The sequence below is a fragment of the Anarhichas minor genome, unplaced genomic scaffold (genome assembly GCF_050575085.1).
Source record: "Anarhichas minor isolate MPS153535 unplaced genomic scaffold, ASM5057508v1 ptg000100l, whole genome shotgun sequence".
NCBI classification, from domain to species: domain Eukaryota; kingdom Metazoa; phylum Chordata; class Actinopteri; order Perciformes; family Anarhichadidae; genus Anarhichas; species Anarhichas minor.
This window is the reverse complement of record NW_027466546.1, coordinates 245,416-262,500: the sequence shown is the minus strand read 5'-3', so window position 1 is coordinate 262,500 and position 17,085 is coordinate 245,416. Positions and strand designations below refer to the sequence as shown.

General features: G+C 43.1%; 2 protein-coding genes across 3 annotated transcripts; one reads left to right on the top strand and one right to left on the bottom strand.

The window, feature by feature from the left end:
- Nucleotides 1-5,018: 5,018 nt before the first annotated feature.
- On the bottom strand, nucleotides 5,019-8,023 carry LOC142939498 (opsin-5-like). Its single transcript, XM_076082638.1, has 6 exons — nucleotides 7,894-8,023; nucleotides 7,524-7,729; nucleotides 7,098-7,197; nucleotides 6,905-7,009; nucleotides 6,605-6,828; nucleotides 5,019-5,495 (listed from the first exon to the last, which is right to left on the bottom strand). Exons 1-6 carry the CDS (start codon nucleotides 8,021-8,023, stop codon nucleotides 5,019-5,021), a joined length of 1,242 nt encoding a protein of 413 aa, XP_075938753.1.
- An 831-nt stretch (nucleotides 8,024-8,854) lies between these two features.
- LOC142939512 (serum response factor-like) lies at nucleotides 8,855-17,080 on the top strand. Of its 2 annotated transcripts, none has more exons than XM_076082662.1 (7): nucleotides 8,855-9,237; nucleotides 9,694-10,479; nucleotides 13,464-13,572; nucleotides 13,687-13,803; nucleotides 14,540-14,740; nucleotides 15,928-16,007; nucleotides 16,305-17,080. In XM_076082662.1, exons 2-7 carry the CDS (start codon nucleotides 9,844-9,846, stop codon nucleotides 16,386-16,388), a joined length of 1,227 nt encoding a protein of 408 aa, XP_075938777.1. In that variant the 5' UTR covers nucleotides 8,855-9,237; nucleotides 9,694-9,843; the 3' UTR covers nucleotides 16,389-17,080. The 2 variants fall into 2 exon arrangements, with proteins under 2 accessions (XP_075938777.1, XP_075938779.1); XM_076082664.1 differs by having other exon boundaries at nucleotides 8,857-9,237; nucleotides 14,558-14,740.
- Nucleotides 17,081-17,085: the final 5 nt, after the last annotated feature.

Genomic DNA, 17,085 nt, shown 5'->3' with positions numbered 1-17,085 from the left:
CATTGTCGTAGGCAGGACCATGGCTGCGGATGGAGAGGACTCAGTGCACATAACGGTTGTCACAGTTTTCAGGGGTTTCAACACTGTGATGACATCCTCAGCCAGTCTCACATCGTTTTCAGTCAAAGTCACAATGTCTTTGACAGTTTTCCTCACAGCTTTGTCTGTCATTGCAGAGAACACTGCAGTCTGCTGCTCAAGATATCTTTCAATCATGTCACGGCTGGAATCCCATCTACTTTGTACATCTTGGGTTAGTTTGTGTGCAGGAAGCTGCAGCAACTCCTGTTTTGTCTTCAAAACATGTGCTGCCGTTGTGCTTCTGTGAAAGCAGGTCACAATCTTTCTGATCTTTGCCAGCAGGCCTGAGATCTGCTGCAGCGTTGTTCTCTGAGATGCTGGATTAATCACATGGGCAAGGCATCCCATTTGTGGTCCTAGTCCAGCAGCTCCAGCAGCATTTACTATACTGCTGGCATTGTCAGTAGTCACAGGAACAGTTACATTAGCTCGCTCCAACTTCCACTGCTTCACTCGAGTGACTCTGCAGAAGGTGGCTCTTCACCTCCCGTTCAGTGATGAGGTAGCGTGCGCTACAGTCAGCTAGCTTTGTGCAGCCCTTGATGTCCAGGCATCTGTTGTCAGAGCAGCGGGTGCTTCAGACATTTGATCTTCTACTCGTGCTTTTGTTTTCTTGTACAAACCAGGAATTACAGTTTGGCTGAAATGAGCTCGTGAAGGAATTGTGTAACGAGGCTCAATAACATTCAGCAGGTTCATGAAGCTGCGTTCACCACTACACAGTATACACGGTCTCATGTCCACGGCTATACATATATATATATATACTATAATATACTATATGTACTATACTATATATACTATACTATATATACTATATACTATATACTATATATAGTATATATAGTATATATAGTATAGTATTTATAGTATATATAGTATAGTATATATAGTATATATAGTATAGTATATATAGTATATGTAGTATAGTATATGTAGTATATATAGTATAGTATATATAGTATATATAGTATAGTATATATAGTATATGTAGTATAGTATATGTAGTATATATAGTATAGTATATGTAGTATATATAGTATAGTATATATATACTATACTATATATACTACATATACTATACTATATATACTATATACTATATACTATATATACTATAAATACTATACTATATATACTATATATACTATACTATATATACTACATATACTATACTACATATACTATATACTAGACTATATATACTATATAAACTATACAGTGCCTTGCATAAGTATTCACCCCCCTTGGATGTTTTCCCCTTTTGTTGCTTTTATACATGAAATCATGGTCAATATAATTTGGCTTTTTTGTCAAGAATTTGCAAAAAAAAGCTTCTTTCATGTCAAAGTGAAAACAGAGTTTTACAAACTAATGCCAATTAATTAAAAATATATAGTGTAAAATAAGTGTTGCATAAATATTCACCCCCTTTAAAGTGACTGACCTAATTCAACAGAAGTGCAGCTAGTTGATGCCAGCAGTGTCACAAGTAGTGAAATGGAGATGACCTGAGTGCAGTTGATGTGTGTCAGTGATTGTAGTATAAACACACCTGTCTGGGAGCTCCAGTCTCTGGTTCATCAGTGTTCCTGCTACAACTGCAACATGAAGACAAAATAACACTCCAAGCAACTCAGAGAAAAGATCATTGAGAAGTACAAGTCAGGAGATGCTACAAAAAGATTTCCAACTCACTGGACCTCCCACAGAGTTCACTTCAGTCCATCATTAAGACATGGAAGGAGGATGGGACTAGTTTAAATCTCCTAGAGCTGGCCGTCCTCACAAACTGAGTGACCGGGCAAGAAGAGGACTGATGAGGGAGGCCACCAAGACACCTAGGACCACTCTGAAGGAGTTCAAAGCTTCAGTGGCTCAGATGGGAGAGACTGTACATACAGCAACTGTTGCCCGGGTTCTTCACCAGTTGAAGCTGTATGGGAGAGTGGCAAAGAGAAAGACACTGTGGAAAGAATTCACCCAAAGGCATTGTGGGAGACTCCAATGTCAACTGGAAGAAGGTTCTTTGGTCTGATGGGACATAAATGTAGCTTTTGGCCATCAGACTAGACGCTATGTTTGGTGAACACCAACCATAGCACATCACCACAAACGCACCATCTCCACCGTGAAGCATGGTGGTGGCAGCATCATGCTCTGGGGATGCTTCTCAGCAGCAGGCCCTGGAAGGCTTGTAAAGGTAGAGGGGAACATGAATGCAGAAAGATATCCACAAATCCTGGAGGATAATCTGACTCAGTCTGCAAGAGAACTACGACTTGGGAGAAGATTTATTCTCCAGCAAGACAACGACCCCAAGCATACAGCAAAAGCTCCACAGAATGGTTCAAAGACAACAAGGTGAATGTTCTGGAGTGGAAGTCAAAGCCCAGACCTCAATCCAATCCAGAAGAGCTGTTCACGCCCGATCCCTGAGCAACCTGACAGAGCTGGAGCTGATTAGAAGAAGAATAGAGAAACATCTTAGTGTCCAGATGTGCCAGCCTGAGTGAGACACATCCACACACACACACATACACACACACACACACACACACAAACACACACTCAGTCTGTTTTCACTTTGATATTAAAGTTTTTTTTTGCAAATTCTTGTCAAAAAAGCCAAATTATATCGACCATGATTTCATGTATAAAAGCAACAAAAGGATGAAACATCCAAGGAGGGTGAATACTTATGCAAGGCACTGTATATACTATACTATATATACTATACTAGACTATATGTACTAGACTATATATACTATACTATATATACTATATACTATACTATATGTACTATACTATATATATGTACAATACTGCTGTATTATATTGTACTACTGGAGGCATCGCCATGGTAGCACATCACACAGAGCTACCCACAGGATGTAGTTACTGTTGCTAGGAGACACGTGTAATCAGATTACTGTGATCACATGATGAGTTTGGTCCTCACAGCTGATGAAAGGAAACCATGTTGTTATTATTATTATTAATACATTATTATTGTATATATTGTATATAATAATATTAATAATGTGATCATAATTATTATTAAACTAATAATAATTATTCTATAATAATATTAATAATATAATAATAATAGTATAATAATAATGATAATAATAATAATAATAATATTTATTCTATAATAATAATAATATAATAATAATAATAATATTATAATAATAGTATTTATTCTATAATAATAATAATAATATAATAATAATAATAATAATAATATAATTATAATAATAATAATAATAATAATATTTATTCTATAATAGTAATAATATAATAATAATAATAATAATATAATAATAATAATAATAATATTTATTCTATTATAATAATAATAATAATATAATAATAATAGTATAATAATAATGATAATAATAATAATAATAATAATAATAATAATAATTCTATAATAATAATAATATAATAATAATGATGATAATAATAATAATAATAATATAATAATAATATAATAATAATAATGATAATAATAATACAATAATAATATTTATTATATAATAATAATAATATAATAATAATAATAATAATAATAATAATAATATTTGTTCTATAATACTAATAATACATTCACGTTAGCTTCACGGCTAGCCGCGGTGAGTCTGTGTGAAGTGTGACACAAAACCGACTTTCTTCTTCACTGACGTGAGAAACAAAGTCACACAAATAACATCAATAATAAAGTAGAAGAAGAAGAATATGAAATAAAATAAGAGACAAATAATAAAGTAGAATAATAATACAAAAGTAATGAGATAAAATACTGACGTAAAATAATTAGGAACTATAAGAAGAAAAATAAAATAAAATCATAAGATAATAACGTCGTACAAGAAAAGAAATACTGAGATAATATGATGAGATACAATTCTAAAATAAAATAAGATAAAACAGTGACACACACACACACACACACAACACACGCAACACTCTGGTTGCATTAGTCATGCACCTGTGATGGAGCGGTGTGTGTGTGTGTGTGTGTGTGTGTGTGTGTGTGAGTGTGTGTTGGTGTGTGTGTGTGTGTGTGGCCTGTTCAACTGATCAATCGATCCGCGTCCGTTTAGGGTTTGACCGCTGGTGACGTCATCGCCGGGACCGGTTTGACTGACAGGTCTCTGATCGTCGATAAACAGCTGATATAACTCATCGATCGACGGACGGGACTCACCGCTGAGGAGGCTCCGCTCCAGGAACCGGTTCGTCCTCTTCTTCGGGTCCTCTGGACCGGGTCTGGATGCTGAGGAGGAAGGTCTGACGCTCCTTCTGACGCCTCGATCCTCGGAGCCGCTCGGCTCCTGTCGGACAACTTCGGGCCGGTTCGTGAAGAACGGATCGACCCACGTGGTGAGCTCAGCGTGAGAGGAAGCTCTTATTGTGAAAGGGGACGAAGTCTTTCTGATGGAGGCTAACATGCTAACACCAACATTACGTCATATCACAATTACATCATTATATGAACAATGAGGAAGAGGAGGAGGAGGAGGAAGAGGAAGAGGAAGAGGAGGAGACGCTGCTGCTGCCAGGAGCTGAGCTCTCCTCCTCCCTCCAGAGCTCCGGGTCTGTCCACGGTGGACCGGTCTCTGCTGGAGTCTGAGCTGAAGGAGTTTCTGGTGAACCTGCATGAGTTCATCTGGTTTCACCAGAATCTGACCCGGTGGCTCCGATTTATTATTATTATTCATCTTAAATACAAACATGTTCACGTGGTTACACCTCAATTCAACAAGTCTAACGATCAGACTTTCAGTCTTCAATCAGTAAAACAATCAATCAAATCTGTCAACAGAGTCATAAATATATATACATATACGTATATATATATATATACATATACATACAGTATATATGTATATGTATATGTATATTTTTATATTTATATAAACACGCCTCCATTAGAGTCTGTCACATTCAAACTCGGGGCCGGTCTCAGAGGGGCGGGGCATGTCGATGTGAAACACTTCCTTGTTGACGGGCGGCTGAGTGCAGGGCGGGCTCCTCACGCCGTGGTCTTGTCCGTGGTATGATCCGTGGGTCATCGGGTGAGGCAGGTACCCGGGCGAGTACTTCTTCTCCGTCCGGTTCAGGGGGACTCTGAGGCGCCCGTGGGCGTCAGCCTTGAACTTGAACCGCTTCAGCTTGACGTCGTCTCTGGCGTCCCGGGTGCAGGGCAGCAGGACGGCCACGTCTTTACGGAACTTGGAGCTGAGTCCGAAGTAGATGAGAGGGTTGTAGAAACTGGCGGACTTGGCAAAGAGGCGGGTGAAGATGCTGGTGAGGTTGGGCACGTGGAACCCCCAGGCGGACCACATGGACACCACGGCGTACGGAGACCACGCCAGGATGAAGGCCGTACAGATCACTATGGAAACCTGGAGGAACAAATAACAAAGATCCGTGTCATGGACCAGAAGTCCAGAGTCTGGGTTTTGTAGCGTTAGCGTGTAGCTTAGCATAAATTATATCCAATACATCAATACTGATCAGTGATCTGTGACTGTTAGCCTCATGTGTGGGAAACATCATCATCATCAATGTCAAGACTCAGACTCATGAGGACTCAGACTCATGAGGACTCAGACTCATGAGACTCAGACTCATGAGGACTCAGACTCATGAGGACTCAGACTCATGAAGACTCAGACTCATGAGGGCTCAGACTGATGAGGACTCAGACTCATGAAGACTCAGACTCATGAGGGCTCAGACTGATGAGGACTCAGACTCATGAAGACTCAGACTCATGAGGACTCAGACTCATGAGGACTCAGTCTCATGAGACTCAGACTCATGAAGACTCAGACTCATGAAGACTCAGACTCATGAGGACTCAGACTCATGAGACTCAGACTCATGAAGACTCAGACTCATGAAGACTCAGACTCATGAGGACTCAGACTCGTGAGGACTCAGACTCGTGAGGACTCAGACTCATGAAGACTCAGACTCATGATGACTCAGACTCATGAAGACTCAGACTCATGAGACGCAGACTCATGAGGACTCAGACTCATGAGGACTCAGACTCATGAAGACTCAGACTCATGATGACTCAGACTCATGAAGACTCAGACTCATGAGACTCAGACTCATGATGACTCAGACTCATGAAGACTCAGACTCATGAGACTCAGACTCATGAGGACTCAGACTCGCGAGGACTCAATATAGTGACGTCTCAGATTCTTGAGGTCTCAGACTCATGAGACTCAGACTCATGAGGACTCAGACTCATGAGGACTCAGACTCGCGAGGACTCAATATGGTGACGTCTCAGATTCATGAGGTCTCAGACTCATGAGACTCAGACTCATGAAGACTCACTATGGTGACGTCTCAGACTCATGAGGACTCAGACTCATGAGACTCAGACTCATGAGGACTCAGACTCATGAGACTCAGACTCATGAAGACTCAGACTCATGAGGACTCAGACTCATGAGACTCAGACTCATGAGGACTCAGACTCATGAGGACTCACGATGGTGACGTCCCTCTCGATCCTCCTCTGGCGGTCGCTCAGATCTCCCTCCGCTGACAGAGCATTGCCCCTCTTCACCGTGTTGATGATGGACACGTAGCAGAAGAGCATTACGAGCACAGGGATGAAGAAGCAGAAGATGAAGATGGAGATGATGTAGGACCTGTAGGCGCTGGAGTAGTTGGCCTTGGCCCAGTCGATCTCACAGGTTCCATACCCACGATCTGTGGGGGGGCACAGAGGGGTCAGTTGGTCAGAGGTCAGAGGTAAGAGAGTTGAGTTGTATCAGGATCTTTGTACCTTTGTAGCTCCCCCAGCCGAGCAGCGGCGCTCCGGACCAGAATCCAGCTGTGATCCAGATGAGCAGCAGACTGACGGACACGCTGGTCCTGTTGATGTGACGAGCTGTAACACAACAAACACATTCTCTGGTTCACAAAGGTTCTTCTGGGTTTAATGAATTTAAAACTAAGATCAAAGCTGGACTCTGAACCTCTGTTGGGGTGACAGCCTTTGATATAGCGAGTGATGCTGATCACCGTCAGTGTGTTGATGCTGCTCAGACCAAACACCAGCGTGAAGAAACCGTCCACCTGGAGGAGAACACAGGACGGGTAATTTTCAGGTGAGTCTCAGGTATATTATATTTTTTTAATTTCATTATACTTTCTTCATCCCGCAAGGGGAAAATGTTCTCTGCATTTGACCCATCCCTGTATATAGGGAGCAGTGGGCTGCCTAAGACAGGCGCCCGGGGAGCAGTTAGGGGTTCAGTGTCTTGCTCAGGGACACTTCGACACGGGACACGTAACAGCCAAGGATCGAACCTTGCGGTTGCCAGACGACCATCTCTACCCCATGAGCCACGGTCGCCACTATATCTGAGGTGAGTCTCAGGTGAGTCTCAGGTATCTGGTACCTGGCAGGTCCAGATGGAGGAGATGAGGTAGTCGCTGCCCTGGAAGACGTTGAAGATCTCGATGATGCCTCTGGAGTATCCGAACACGGAGATGCTGGCGTCGGAGACGGCGAGGTTAAAGGTCAGGTAGTCTGTGGGCTGCAGAGCGTTTCTCTGTCTGTAGAGAACGAAGAGGACGATGGTGTTTCCAAACCAGGACAACCAACCTGAAGACACCACAGAGAGACGCGGTGAGGACACACACACACACACACACACCTACTGTGTGTCTCTGTATATCTGTGTACCCACCCAGCAGCAGCAGGTACACCCCTATGATGGTCTCTGTGTGTATATGTATGTATATATGTATATGTGTGTGTATACAGACCCAGCAGCAGCAGGTACACCCCTATGATGGTCTCTCCCTGGTCAGACAGAGGGGGGTCCCGCCCCCCCCCCTGCAGCAGGCTGTTGTTCCTCCAGTGGGCGGAGCCTCCGTCTGCAGAGCTGAAGGACATGTTGCTGCTGAGAGGCCGAGCAGCTCTGTGAGGCACAACAGGAAGTCTCTCTGATAATCTCAGGTAAATATAGACCAGAGCTCAGCAGCAGGTGGACCGGATCCAGACCAGAGGAGGGACCAGGTCTGAGGTCTGAGGTCAGAGCGGTGGAAACACAACAGCTCTCTGATTGGCTGATTAATCCGTAATGTCATCAACACTGTCTGACTGTTGTTGATCTGATTCAAGTACCACAATGAAGTACAAGTACACATACTCTAATGCAATATTTCTATGTTACACTATTACCACTACTACTATACCACTATATACAGTATATATACATATATATATATATATGTTTATATAATATATATATATATATATATTCACAGATAGATATAATAATAATAATATTATGGCTAAGTGGATAGCAGGGCCGTCTTTCAATCAGAGGGTCGGCGGTTCGAAACCCGGCTCTGGCTCTGCTAGTCGCATGTCGATGTGTCCTTGAGCAAGACACTTAACCCCAAAATTGCTCCCGTAGCTGTGCCTACGGTGTAGAAATGTGATAGACTCTGAATTGTAAGTCGCTTTGGATAAAAGCATCTGCTAAAATGACTGACTGACTGTAATAATAGAACATGTGTATTTATTGAGGTGCTTCTATATAACATATGACATCACAACCTGCCTTGTTGTTTGTACATTTTGTAGTTCAATAAAGATTATTTACATCGTGTTTGTAGTTTTTCTCAGTCTGTAGTTATTTGACCTTATAAGGAGCGGCAGTGACGTAACAGGAAACGTGCTTCTTTATTTGGACGGAAAGTAGTTCCCCTGCGTGTCCTTATGAACGTGTTACCTTTTTGGTATCACTGCGCACTACCTCCGTAACGTCACAGCTCTTCTATAACACGTCATGATTAAAACGTTCAGGGGACGACGTGTAGGGGACGTTTCTGATGACGTACCCTGTGTAATATTTTTTAGAGCAGGAGAGAGAATATAGTGCGTACTGTATGGAGAACTACATTCCACAGCGGAGGGATATCAGCAGGCGCTGCTCGTGTGTCAGAGGTCCGGCCCTCACTAATCACTGTACTAAAAACACTACTTTGTAACTTTGAGCACCGATTCCGGTGAAACCGGATCACGATTTATTCTAAAATATTCCCCCGCGGCTTCCTCCGGTGTCCCTCCGCTGTTCGGCCGGATCTCTCCGGTGATTTCACGTAAGTTTGATGGACAGTGAGCGCTAACTGATGCTAACCTAGTTAGCTTAGCTTAGCTAGCCGTGCAGCTCATCCGCATGTAACGGAGTTAAACACTTTATTATTTCCGATTTGTAATATTTGAATTCTGTTTTTATCATTTAACGATCCTGTTGTGTTATGTGTGTTTTATCTTAATGACTTATTTTTATTTAGCGTTATTTTATTTATTTATTAATGTTTCCGGCGGAAATGACGTCTGACCTCTTCTCAAACCTCCTGAGCTTCCGTAGTCCCGGTTTCTCCTCACAGTGGTGTTTTGTGTTGTTGAAAGGGAGCAGAAGTGCAGAGGGTTATAGATATAAAGGGACATATTAAAAGAAATAAAGGGTATATGTAAACTTAATATATATATATATATTATATATATATATATATATAAGTTAATATATGCGTGTGTTGTATTGTCTTCTGCAGAAAATAAATGCTGGAAAAAGCATCCTCTGAGTCATCTCCTTCAATGCCCCCTATATCCAAGTTACCCTTACACCGTTTAGTTTAGTACACCAGCTTCGGTCCACCGGGAGGCGGAGGGGTTTAGGCCCGGAGCGGTGGGGGGGGGGGGGGATGGGAACTAGAACCGGAACCGAGCTCAACACGGCCGGACTGGTACTGAACACCGACAGAGGAACCAACAGAGACCAGTTCGAAGACGTTACCGAGGTGTTGTACAGCGGCTCCGACCAGGACTCTGACTCCGGGGATGACGAGGACACGTGCGTGGACAGGAGAGGCGTGAAGCGGGAGAGGAGCGAGCGGGAGGTCGGACATCAGTCCACCTCCTCCGGTCACGGCGGGCTCAGCCCCGGGGCGCCGGGAGCCAAACCCGGCAAGAAAACCCGAGGACGAGTGAAGATCAAGATGGAGTTCATAGACAACAAACTGAGGCGCTACACGACGTTCAGCAAGAGGAAGACCGGCATCATGAAGAAGGCGTACGAGTTGTCCACGCTCACCGGTACGCAGGTGTTGCTGCTGGTCGCCAGTGAGACGGGTCATGTGTACACCTTCGCCACCAGGAAGCTGCAGCCAATGATCACCTCAGAGACGGGTAAGGCTCTGATCCAGACCTGCCTCAACTCTCCAGACTCTCCTCCGCGCTCCGACCCGACCTCCGACCAGAGGATGAGCGCCACGGGCTTCGAGGAGACCGACCTCACGTACCAGGTGACCGAGGCCGAGGGGGGCCCCGAGGCCGTCAAGGTAAGGTTCCTTTAGAGACGGTGGTGATGTAATGTCTCCGTTAGAAGGTTCCGTTAGAACGTACCGGTGTTCCGTTAGAACGTACCGGTGTTCCTTTAGAACGTACCGGTGTTACGTTAGAACGTACCGGTGTTCTGTTAGAACGTACCGGTGTTCCTTGAGAACGTACCGGTGTTCCGTTAGAACGTACCGGTGTTCCTTTAGAACGTACCAGTGTTCCGTTAGAGCAGGGGTCTCAAACTCATCTTCACTCTGGGCCACATCAGCATCACGGTCGCCCTCAAAGGGCCGGTTGTAAATGTAAGACGGTGTAACTGTAACTTCTCCTAACATATTGGTAAATAACTGTCTCTGCATTTGATTATTGTTTATTCAAGTGTAAAAATATTGTACATGCAGTTATATAAATGTAAAAATATATTTAAGCACATTTCTGTTATTATAACTTAAATCATTTTAATTTAGGGTTAATAAACCCACATTACTCTATCAAAGATCAAACTATTAAAGAAAATATCAAAGACAAATATCAAACAAGTTATTACAATAACTTTGTTCAACGCTTAAAATCCTTTCAAGGGTGCGTTTGCACAATCCCACGTGAAGTATTTCATGTGTTTTAAAGCCACGTTTAAAGTCTTCAATGTACTCACAATACATTTACATCTCAAGTGTACAGTAACCAGCCAAAGAGCTGCTTCTGGTATCTCATCATTTTCACTTTCTATCATAGTTATGACGTTCTATCTCATAACTTCGACTTTCTGTCTCATAATTTCGACTACGGGGATATTTTTATTATCAAGTCTAACTTAAAAATTTTTTTTTTTTGATTCGCGGACCACATAAAATGACATGGCGGGCCTTGAGTTTGAGACCCCTGCTTTAGAAGGTTCCAGTAGAACGTACCAGTGGACTGCGGGCTCCGTTCCTTTAGAACAGGGGTCGGGAACCTTTACTATCCAAAGAGACATTTTGTTCTATTTTCCACCAAATATAATTCGTCTGGAGCCGCAAAAGCTATTTGATATCACAGCTGATAAAGTTTTATATATAGTTATATTATATATACAAAAACTATAGTTTGTTGTATTTATGAAATTAGAGAACAAGAATAAAGACAATTTTTGACATTTTGTTGGTATTTTACCTGTTGGAACAATATCAGACTGATGAAGAGGAGAGCAGCTCATCTCCAGCGTGTGTTTGTTCTGGAAGTCTTTCCACTTTACATTTCTTGTTGTTTGCTAAGTTCTCGCCACATATCAAGCGTACAGGAGAGCCAGCGTCGCTGGCAGTGAAGGCAAATGAATACGAACACGCAGAATTAAACTCTATTTTCCTCCGTGACTTTTCTTTTCTGGATTCATCCATTGATAGTTTACCGGGGGGTCTGCAATCATGATGAGCCTCCTGCAGGGAAAGGCTCCTCACAGCAACGTAACAGGATGTGACGCACATTTTAGTGACAAAATATTAAAACATTTTTTATTTCCAGTGACAGTATCACCTCAAACCCCAAACTCCAAGATAAGAGGAGTTCCCTTTGGAAGATCGTCCACTGTGCAAACAATAAAATACAAATAAACGTTATTTATTTCCATGTTATTTTTGTCACAGCCTGAGGCCGTGTCCACAATACTACCATCGTGTCCACAATACTACCATCGTGTCCACACAACTACGTTCTCATTTTAAACACATAAGTCTGATACGTTTACACTGAGCGTCTTCACTACGCCCGAGTTTTAGAGCACCAAAAACATAGAAGTTTGAAAGCTCCAGGGTTACACTCGAAAACAGATACGTTTATAAACGATGACGTAGACCCACACGTTCGCTACTTGATTGGTTGTTAGCAGTCACGACGTGTCCTTCCCTGATTGGTCACGCCCCTATCACATGACCCTTACCCTGAAGATCACAAACAACAACAGCTTGATTACCGATTGACTACCAGGTTGATTGACTACCAGGTTAACTCAACATGGACGACAGATTACAGGCGATGCTGACCGTGTTGTCTTTACTAGCAGCTGTTGTTCAGTTAGAGTCTGCATTGTTACGGAGGAAGCAGCTGTTAGTGGAGCGATCAGTGAACAGCGTGTCCAGCGGAGGTATCAGACCTACGGAGACGTCTGAAGTTACGGTTAGCGGCTTTGAGGAGGACGGATTCTTCTTATTTCTGAACTATGGTGAAGTCCACACATGAACTATAAAGGAGCAGAAGCATAATGCTCTCCAGTAGACAGACTTCAGCAGCAGAGCTACGAGTGAGAGACGTGTGTTGACCTCATTCAGGGATCATAATCTTGTAAACGTCACGTGTAAGTGTTAATATGAAAGTAAATATGATGAGAGAGATAAAGACCTGCAGCGCTGGAACTAAGTCTGAGAAATAAAACGTCTAAACTTTCCACTAAATGTGTGTGTTTGAGTTCATAGAGAAGATCTTATGTATCAAACACGACCTTTCATTATCAAAAGACTACTTTATTACTCCGTCGTATTTCTTTTAACTAAGCAACCAATCTACGTCCTGTTTACATCCGCACCATCACACCCGGTGTACGTGGATAGTCACGTGATATTCATTTTCAGGCGTGTTAGTCTGGACGGAGATCGTTTCTAAAACGATGGTGAAACACCGTGTGGACGGAGATCGTCTCTGTTTGTTGAACGTGTTCGTGTGGATGTAGACTCAGGGAGCCGCAACAGAGGGCTGAAGAGCCGCGGGTTGCCGACCCTTGCTTTAGAAGGTTTCGGTAGAACGTACCAGACTACGGGTTCTGTTGGAGTTTCCTATTCACTTCAATACAATTAGAGAGTTTGATCACAGCGGTTGATGCTGATTGGCTGCTGAGTCTCAGGTGTTTCCAGGTGTGTGCTCAGCCCCGCCCCCTCCTGTCTGTTTCTTCCTGTAGGATGTGATCAAACCAGCGTTCACATCCTCCTCTTCCTCCTCGTCCACCGTGTCCATGCAGGTGCAGACCGGCGCCCCCTCCTGGCAGCCCCCCCCCTCCTCCTCCAACGGGACGGTGCTGAAGACGTCGGCCGGGGTCATGCTACCTGGAGGCTTCACCTTGATGTCAGGTAGGTGTGGGCGGAGCTTCCTGTCACCTGCTTCTTCTTCTGTGATGTTCTCACTAGTCTCAGACCTCCCAGCAGCTCTAACCTGTCTCTGCCCCCCCCCTCACCTGTCCACAGGTGTCTCGCTGCCCCCCGGCACACACACCATCCCCCTCAGCCAGCTGCATGGCCAGCCTCTGAGCATCCAGGTTCAGACCTCCACCAATCAGAGCAGCTCAGACATCCACTCCACAGGTAAGACCATTGGCCCCGCCTCCTCCACAGCAGCAGTCTCTGCTTACGTCCCGCACTGAGCTCACGTTGATCGTTGGAAGGTGGTTTTAATTTAAAATGGTAATATACCTTTATTGTGAAGGTGGTTTTAATTTAAAATGGTAATATACCTTTATTGTGAAGGTGGTTTTAATTTAAAATGGTAATATGCCTTTATAGTGAAGGTGGTTTTAATCAACAATGGTAATATGCCTTTATTGTGAAGGTGGTTTTAATCAACAATGGTAATATGCCTTTATTGTGAAGGTGGTTTTAATCAAAAATGGTAATATGCCTTTATTGTGAAGGTGGTTTTAATCAAAAATGGTAATATGCCTTTATTGTGAAGGTGGTTTTAATTTAAAATGGTAATATGCCTTTATAGTGAAGGTGGTTTTAATCAACAATGGTAATATGCCTTTATTGTGAAGGTGGTTTTAATCAAAAATGGTAATATGCCTTTATTGTGAAGGTGGTTTTAATCAACAATGGTAATATGCCTTTATTGTGAAGGTGGTTTTAATCAACAATGGTAATATGTCTTTATTGTGAAGGTGGTTTTAATCAAAAATGGTAATATGCCTTTATTGTGAAGGTGGTTTTAATCAAAAATGGTAATATGCCTTTATTGTCAAGGTGGTTTTAATCAAAAATGGTAATATGCCTTTATTTTGAAGGTGGTTTTAATCAAAAATGGTAATATGCCTTTATTTTGAAGGTCTCTGTTTCTCTGCAGCCAGTCTTCCTGCCCCCGTGATGTCATCCTCTTCGTCCTCTTCATCCTCTACATCAGTGGCAGGTCACATGATGTACCCTGGCAGTCACACAGTGATGTACGCGACACCGACATCATCACTGAGTGACAGCGGACTCACCGTCCTCAACACTTTCCCCCCGACAAGCCAGTCACATGACCCAGGTACCATTACTGTTGTTATTATTCAATTATAGTAGTATAAACCTGAACCAGCCCTAACTATAAACATGAGCCAGCCCTAACTATAAACCTGAGCCAGCCCTAACTATAAACCTGAACCAGCCCTAACTATAAACATGAGCCAGCCCTAACTATAAACCTGAGCCAGCCCTAACTATAAACCTGAACCAGCCCTAACTATAAACCTGAGCCAGCCCTAACTATAAACCTGAGCCAGCCCTAACTATAAACCTGAGCCAGCCCTAACTATAAACCTGAACCAGCCCTAACTATAAACCTGAACCAGCCCTAACTATAAACCTGAGCCAGCCCTAACTATAAACCTGAGCCAGCCCTAACTATAAACATGAGCCAGCCCTAACTATAAACATGAGCCAGCCCTAACTATAAACATGAGCCAGCCCTAACTATAAACATGAGCCAGCCCTAACTATAAACATGAGCCAGCCCTAACTATAAACATGAGCCAGCCCTAACTATAAACATGAGCCAGCCCTAACTATAAACATGAGCCAGCCCTAACTATAAACATGAGCCAGCCCTAACTATAAACATGAGCCAGCCCTAACTATAAACCTAAGCCAGCCCTAACTATAAACCTGAACCAGCCCTAACTATAAACCTGAACCAGCCCTAACTATAAACCTGAGCCAGCCCTAACTATAAACCTGAACCAGCCCTAACTATAAACCTGAACCAGCCCTAACTATAAACCTGAACCAGCCCTAACTATAAACCTGAACCAGCCCTAACTATAAACCTGAGCCAGCCCTAACTATAAACCTGAGCCAGCCCTAACTATAAACCTGAACCAGCCCTAACTATAAACCTGAACCAGCCCTAACTATAAACCTGAACCAGCCCTAACTATAAACCTGAACCAGCCCTAACTATAAACCTGAACCAGCCCTAACTATAAACCTGAGCCAGCCCTAACTATAAACCTGAGCCAGCCCTAACTATAAACCTGAACCAGCCCTAACTATAAACCTGAACCAGCCCTAACTATAAACCTGAACCAGCCCTAACTATAAACCTGAGCCAGCCCTAACTATAAACCTGAACCAGCCCTAACTATAAACCTGAACCAGCCCTAACTATAAACCTGAGCCAGCCCTAACTATAAACCTGAGCCAGCTCTAACTATAAACCTGATTCATGTCTTTCAGGTTCTTTTCCTCAGGTCTTCTTTACCTCCCTTCCTCCAGTTGCTGCTCAGATCCCCGTCTCTGCAGTCCAGCTTCACCCGGTACGAGCTCACTGAGTACTAATACTACGTATGACCACCGTGCTGCTTTGTTGATGCTCCTTATGATGTCATGTGATGTGTCAGATCTGATGTGATGATGTCATCCTGTCGTGTTGATGCTGCTCTTTGACTTGTTGGTCTCACTGTGAAACATTTTGTCAATGTGACTTCTGCTTAAATAAGAGTAGAGATACTTTAGATAGATACGTGTACTTCGTCATGTACTTGTCTTGTGTACTTTGTCATGTACTTGTCTTGTGTACTTTGTCATGTACTTGTCTTGTGTACTTTGTCCAGATGGTGATCAGTCAGCAGAGCACCAGTAACCTGACGGAGTTGCAGCTCGTCAGTCTGGACGTCCACCAGTCAAAGGCCAACTGACTGTCACATGACTCTCTCTCTTCCTGTTTCCTGTTCATTGGACGCTTCACACAGGAAGTGACGGAGACATCTGAGATTTCCACAATAAAGTGTCAGAGAGTATTTTGAGAAGAACAAACATTCAAACTCTTCTCAAATATTCAGCTGTTATTTAGTGATGATGTCATTGTGAACACACTCACCTGTGTGTTCACGATGACATCATCTACCTGTTCTCTCTGTCACAGTATGATGTCATCATTTTAAAACAGGAAGTTCAGTCAAAATCATGTTGACTTGAGCTTCCTGCTGCACCAGGTTCAGGATTCAATGTGAGCAGGTTTAACATGGACCTCGTCAGACCTGCAGGACCTCGTCAGACCTACAGCACCTCGTCAGACCTGCAGGACCCCTGCAGGACCTCGTCAGACCAACAGGACCTCGTCAGACCTGCAGGACCTCGTCAGACCTACAGGACCTCATCAGACCAACAGGACCTTGTCAGACCTGCAGGAACTCGTCAGGACCTCGTCAGACCTGCAGGACCTCGTCAGACCTGCAGGACCTAGTCAGGACCTGACTTATCTTGTAGCCCTAGTTCAGTCCTCAGCTGTCTGACCTCGTGTTTATTTATTCATACAGCTGTGATGTCATCAGTTGAAGAAATCTATCAATCAATAATAAAAATAAAATAAAGTATTTTATACACTGAGTCTGG

Excerpts from the sequence above, each read along its gene's own strand:
- LOC142939498 (XM_076082638.1), bottom strand. The coding sequence starts at position 8,023 with ATGTCCTTCAGCTCTGCAGACGGAGGCTCCGCCCACTGGAGGAACAAC. Across the intron at positions 7,198-7,523 it reads CCTCCATCTGGACCTGCCAG|GTGGACGGTTTCTTCACGCT; the intron begins GTACCAGATACC and ends GTTCTCCTCCAG. Across the intron at positions 5,496-6,604 it reads TCGAGAGGGACGTCACCATC|GTTTCCATAGTGATCTGTAC; the intron begins GTGAGTCCTCAT and ends TTGTTCCTCCAG.
- LOC142939512 (XM_076082662.1), top strand. The coding sequence starts at position 9,844 with ATGGGAACTAGAACCGGAACCGAGCTCAACACGGCCGGACTGGTACTG. Across the intron at positions 13,804-14,539 it reads CTCAGACATCCACTCCACAG|GTCTCTGTTTCTCTGCAGCC; the intron begins GTAAGACCATTG and ends TTTATTTTGAAG. Across the intron at positions 16,008-16,304 it reads CTGCAGTCCAGCTTCACCCG|ATGGTGATCAGTCAGCAGAG; the intron begins GTACGAGCTCAC and ends TACTTTGTCCAG.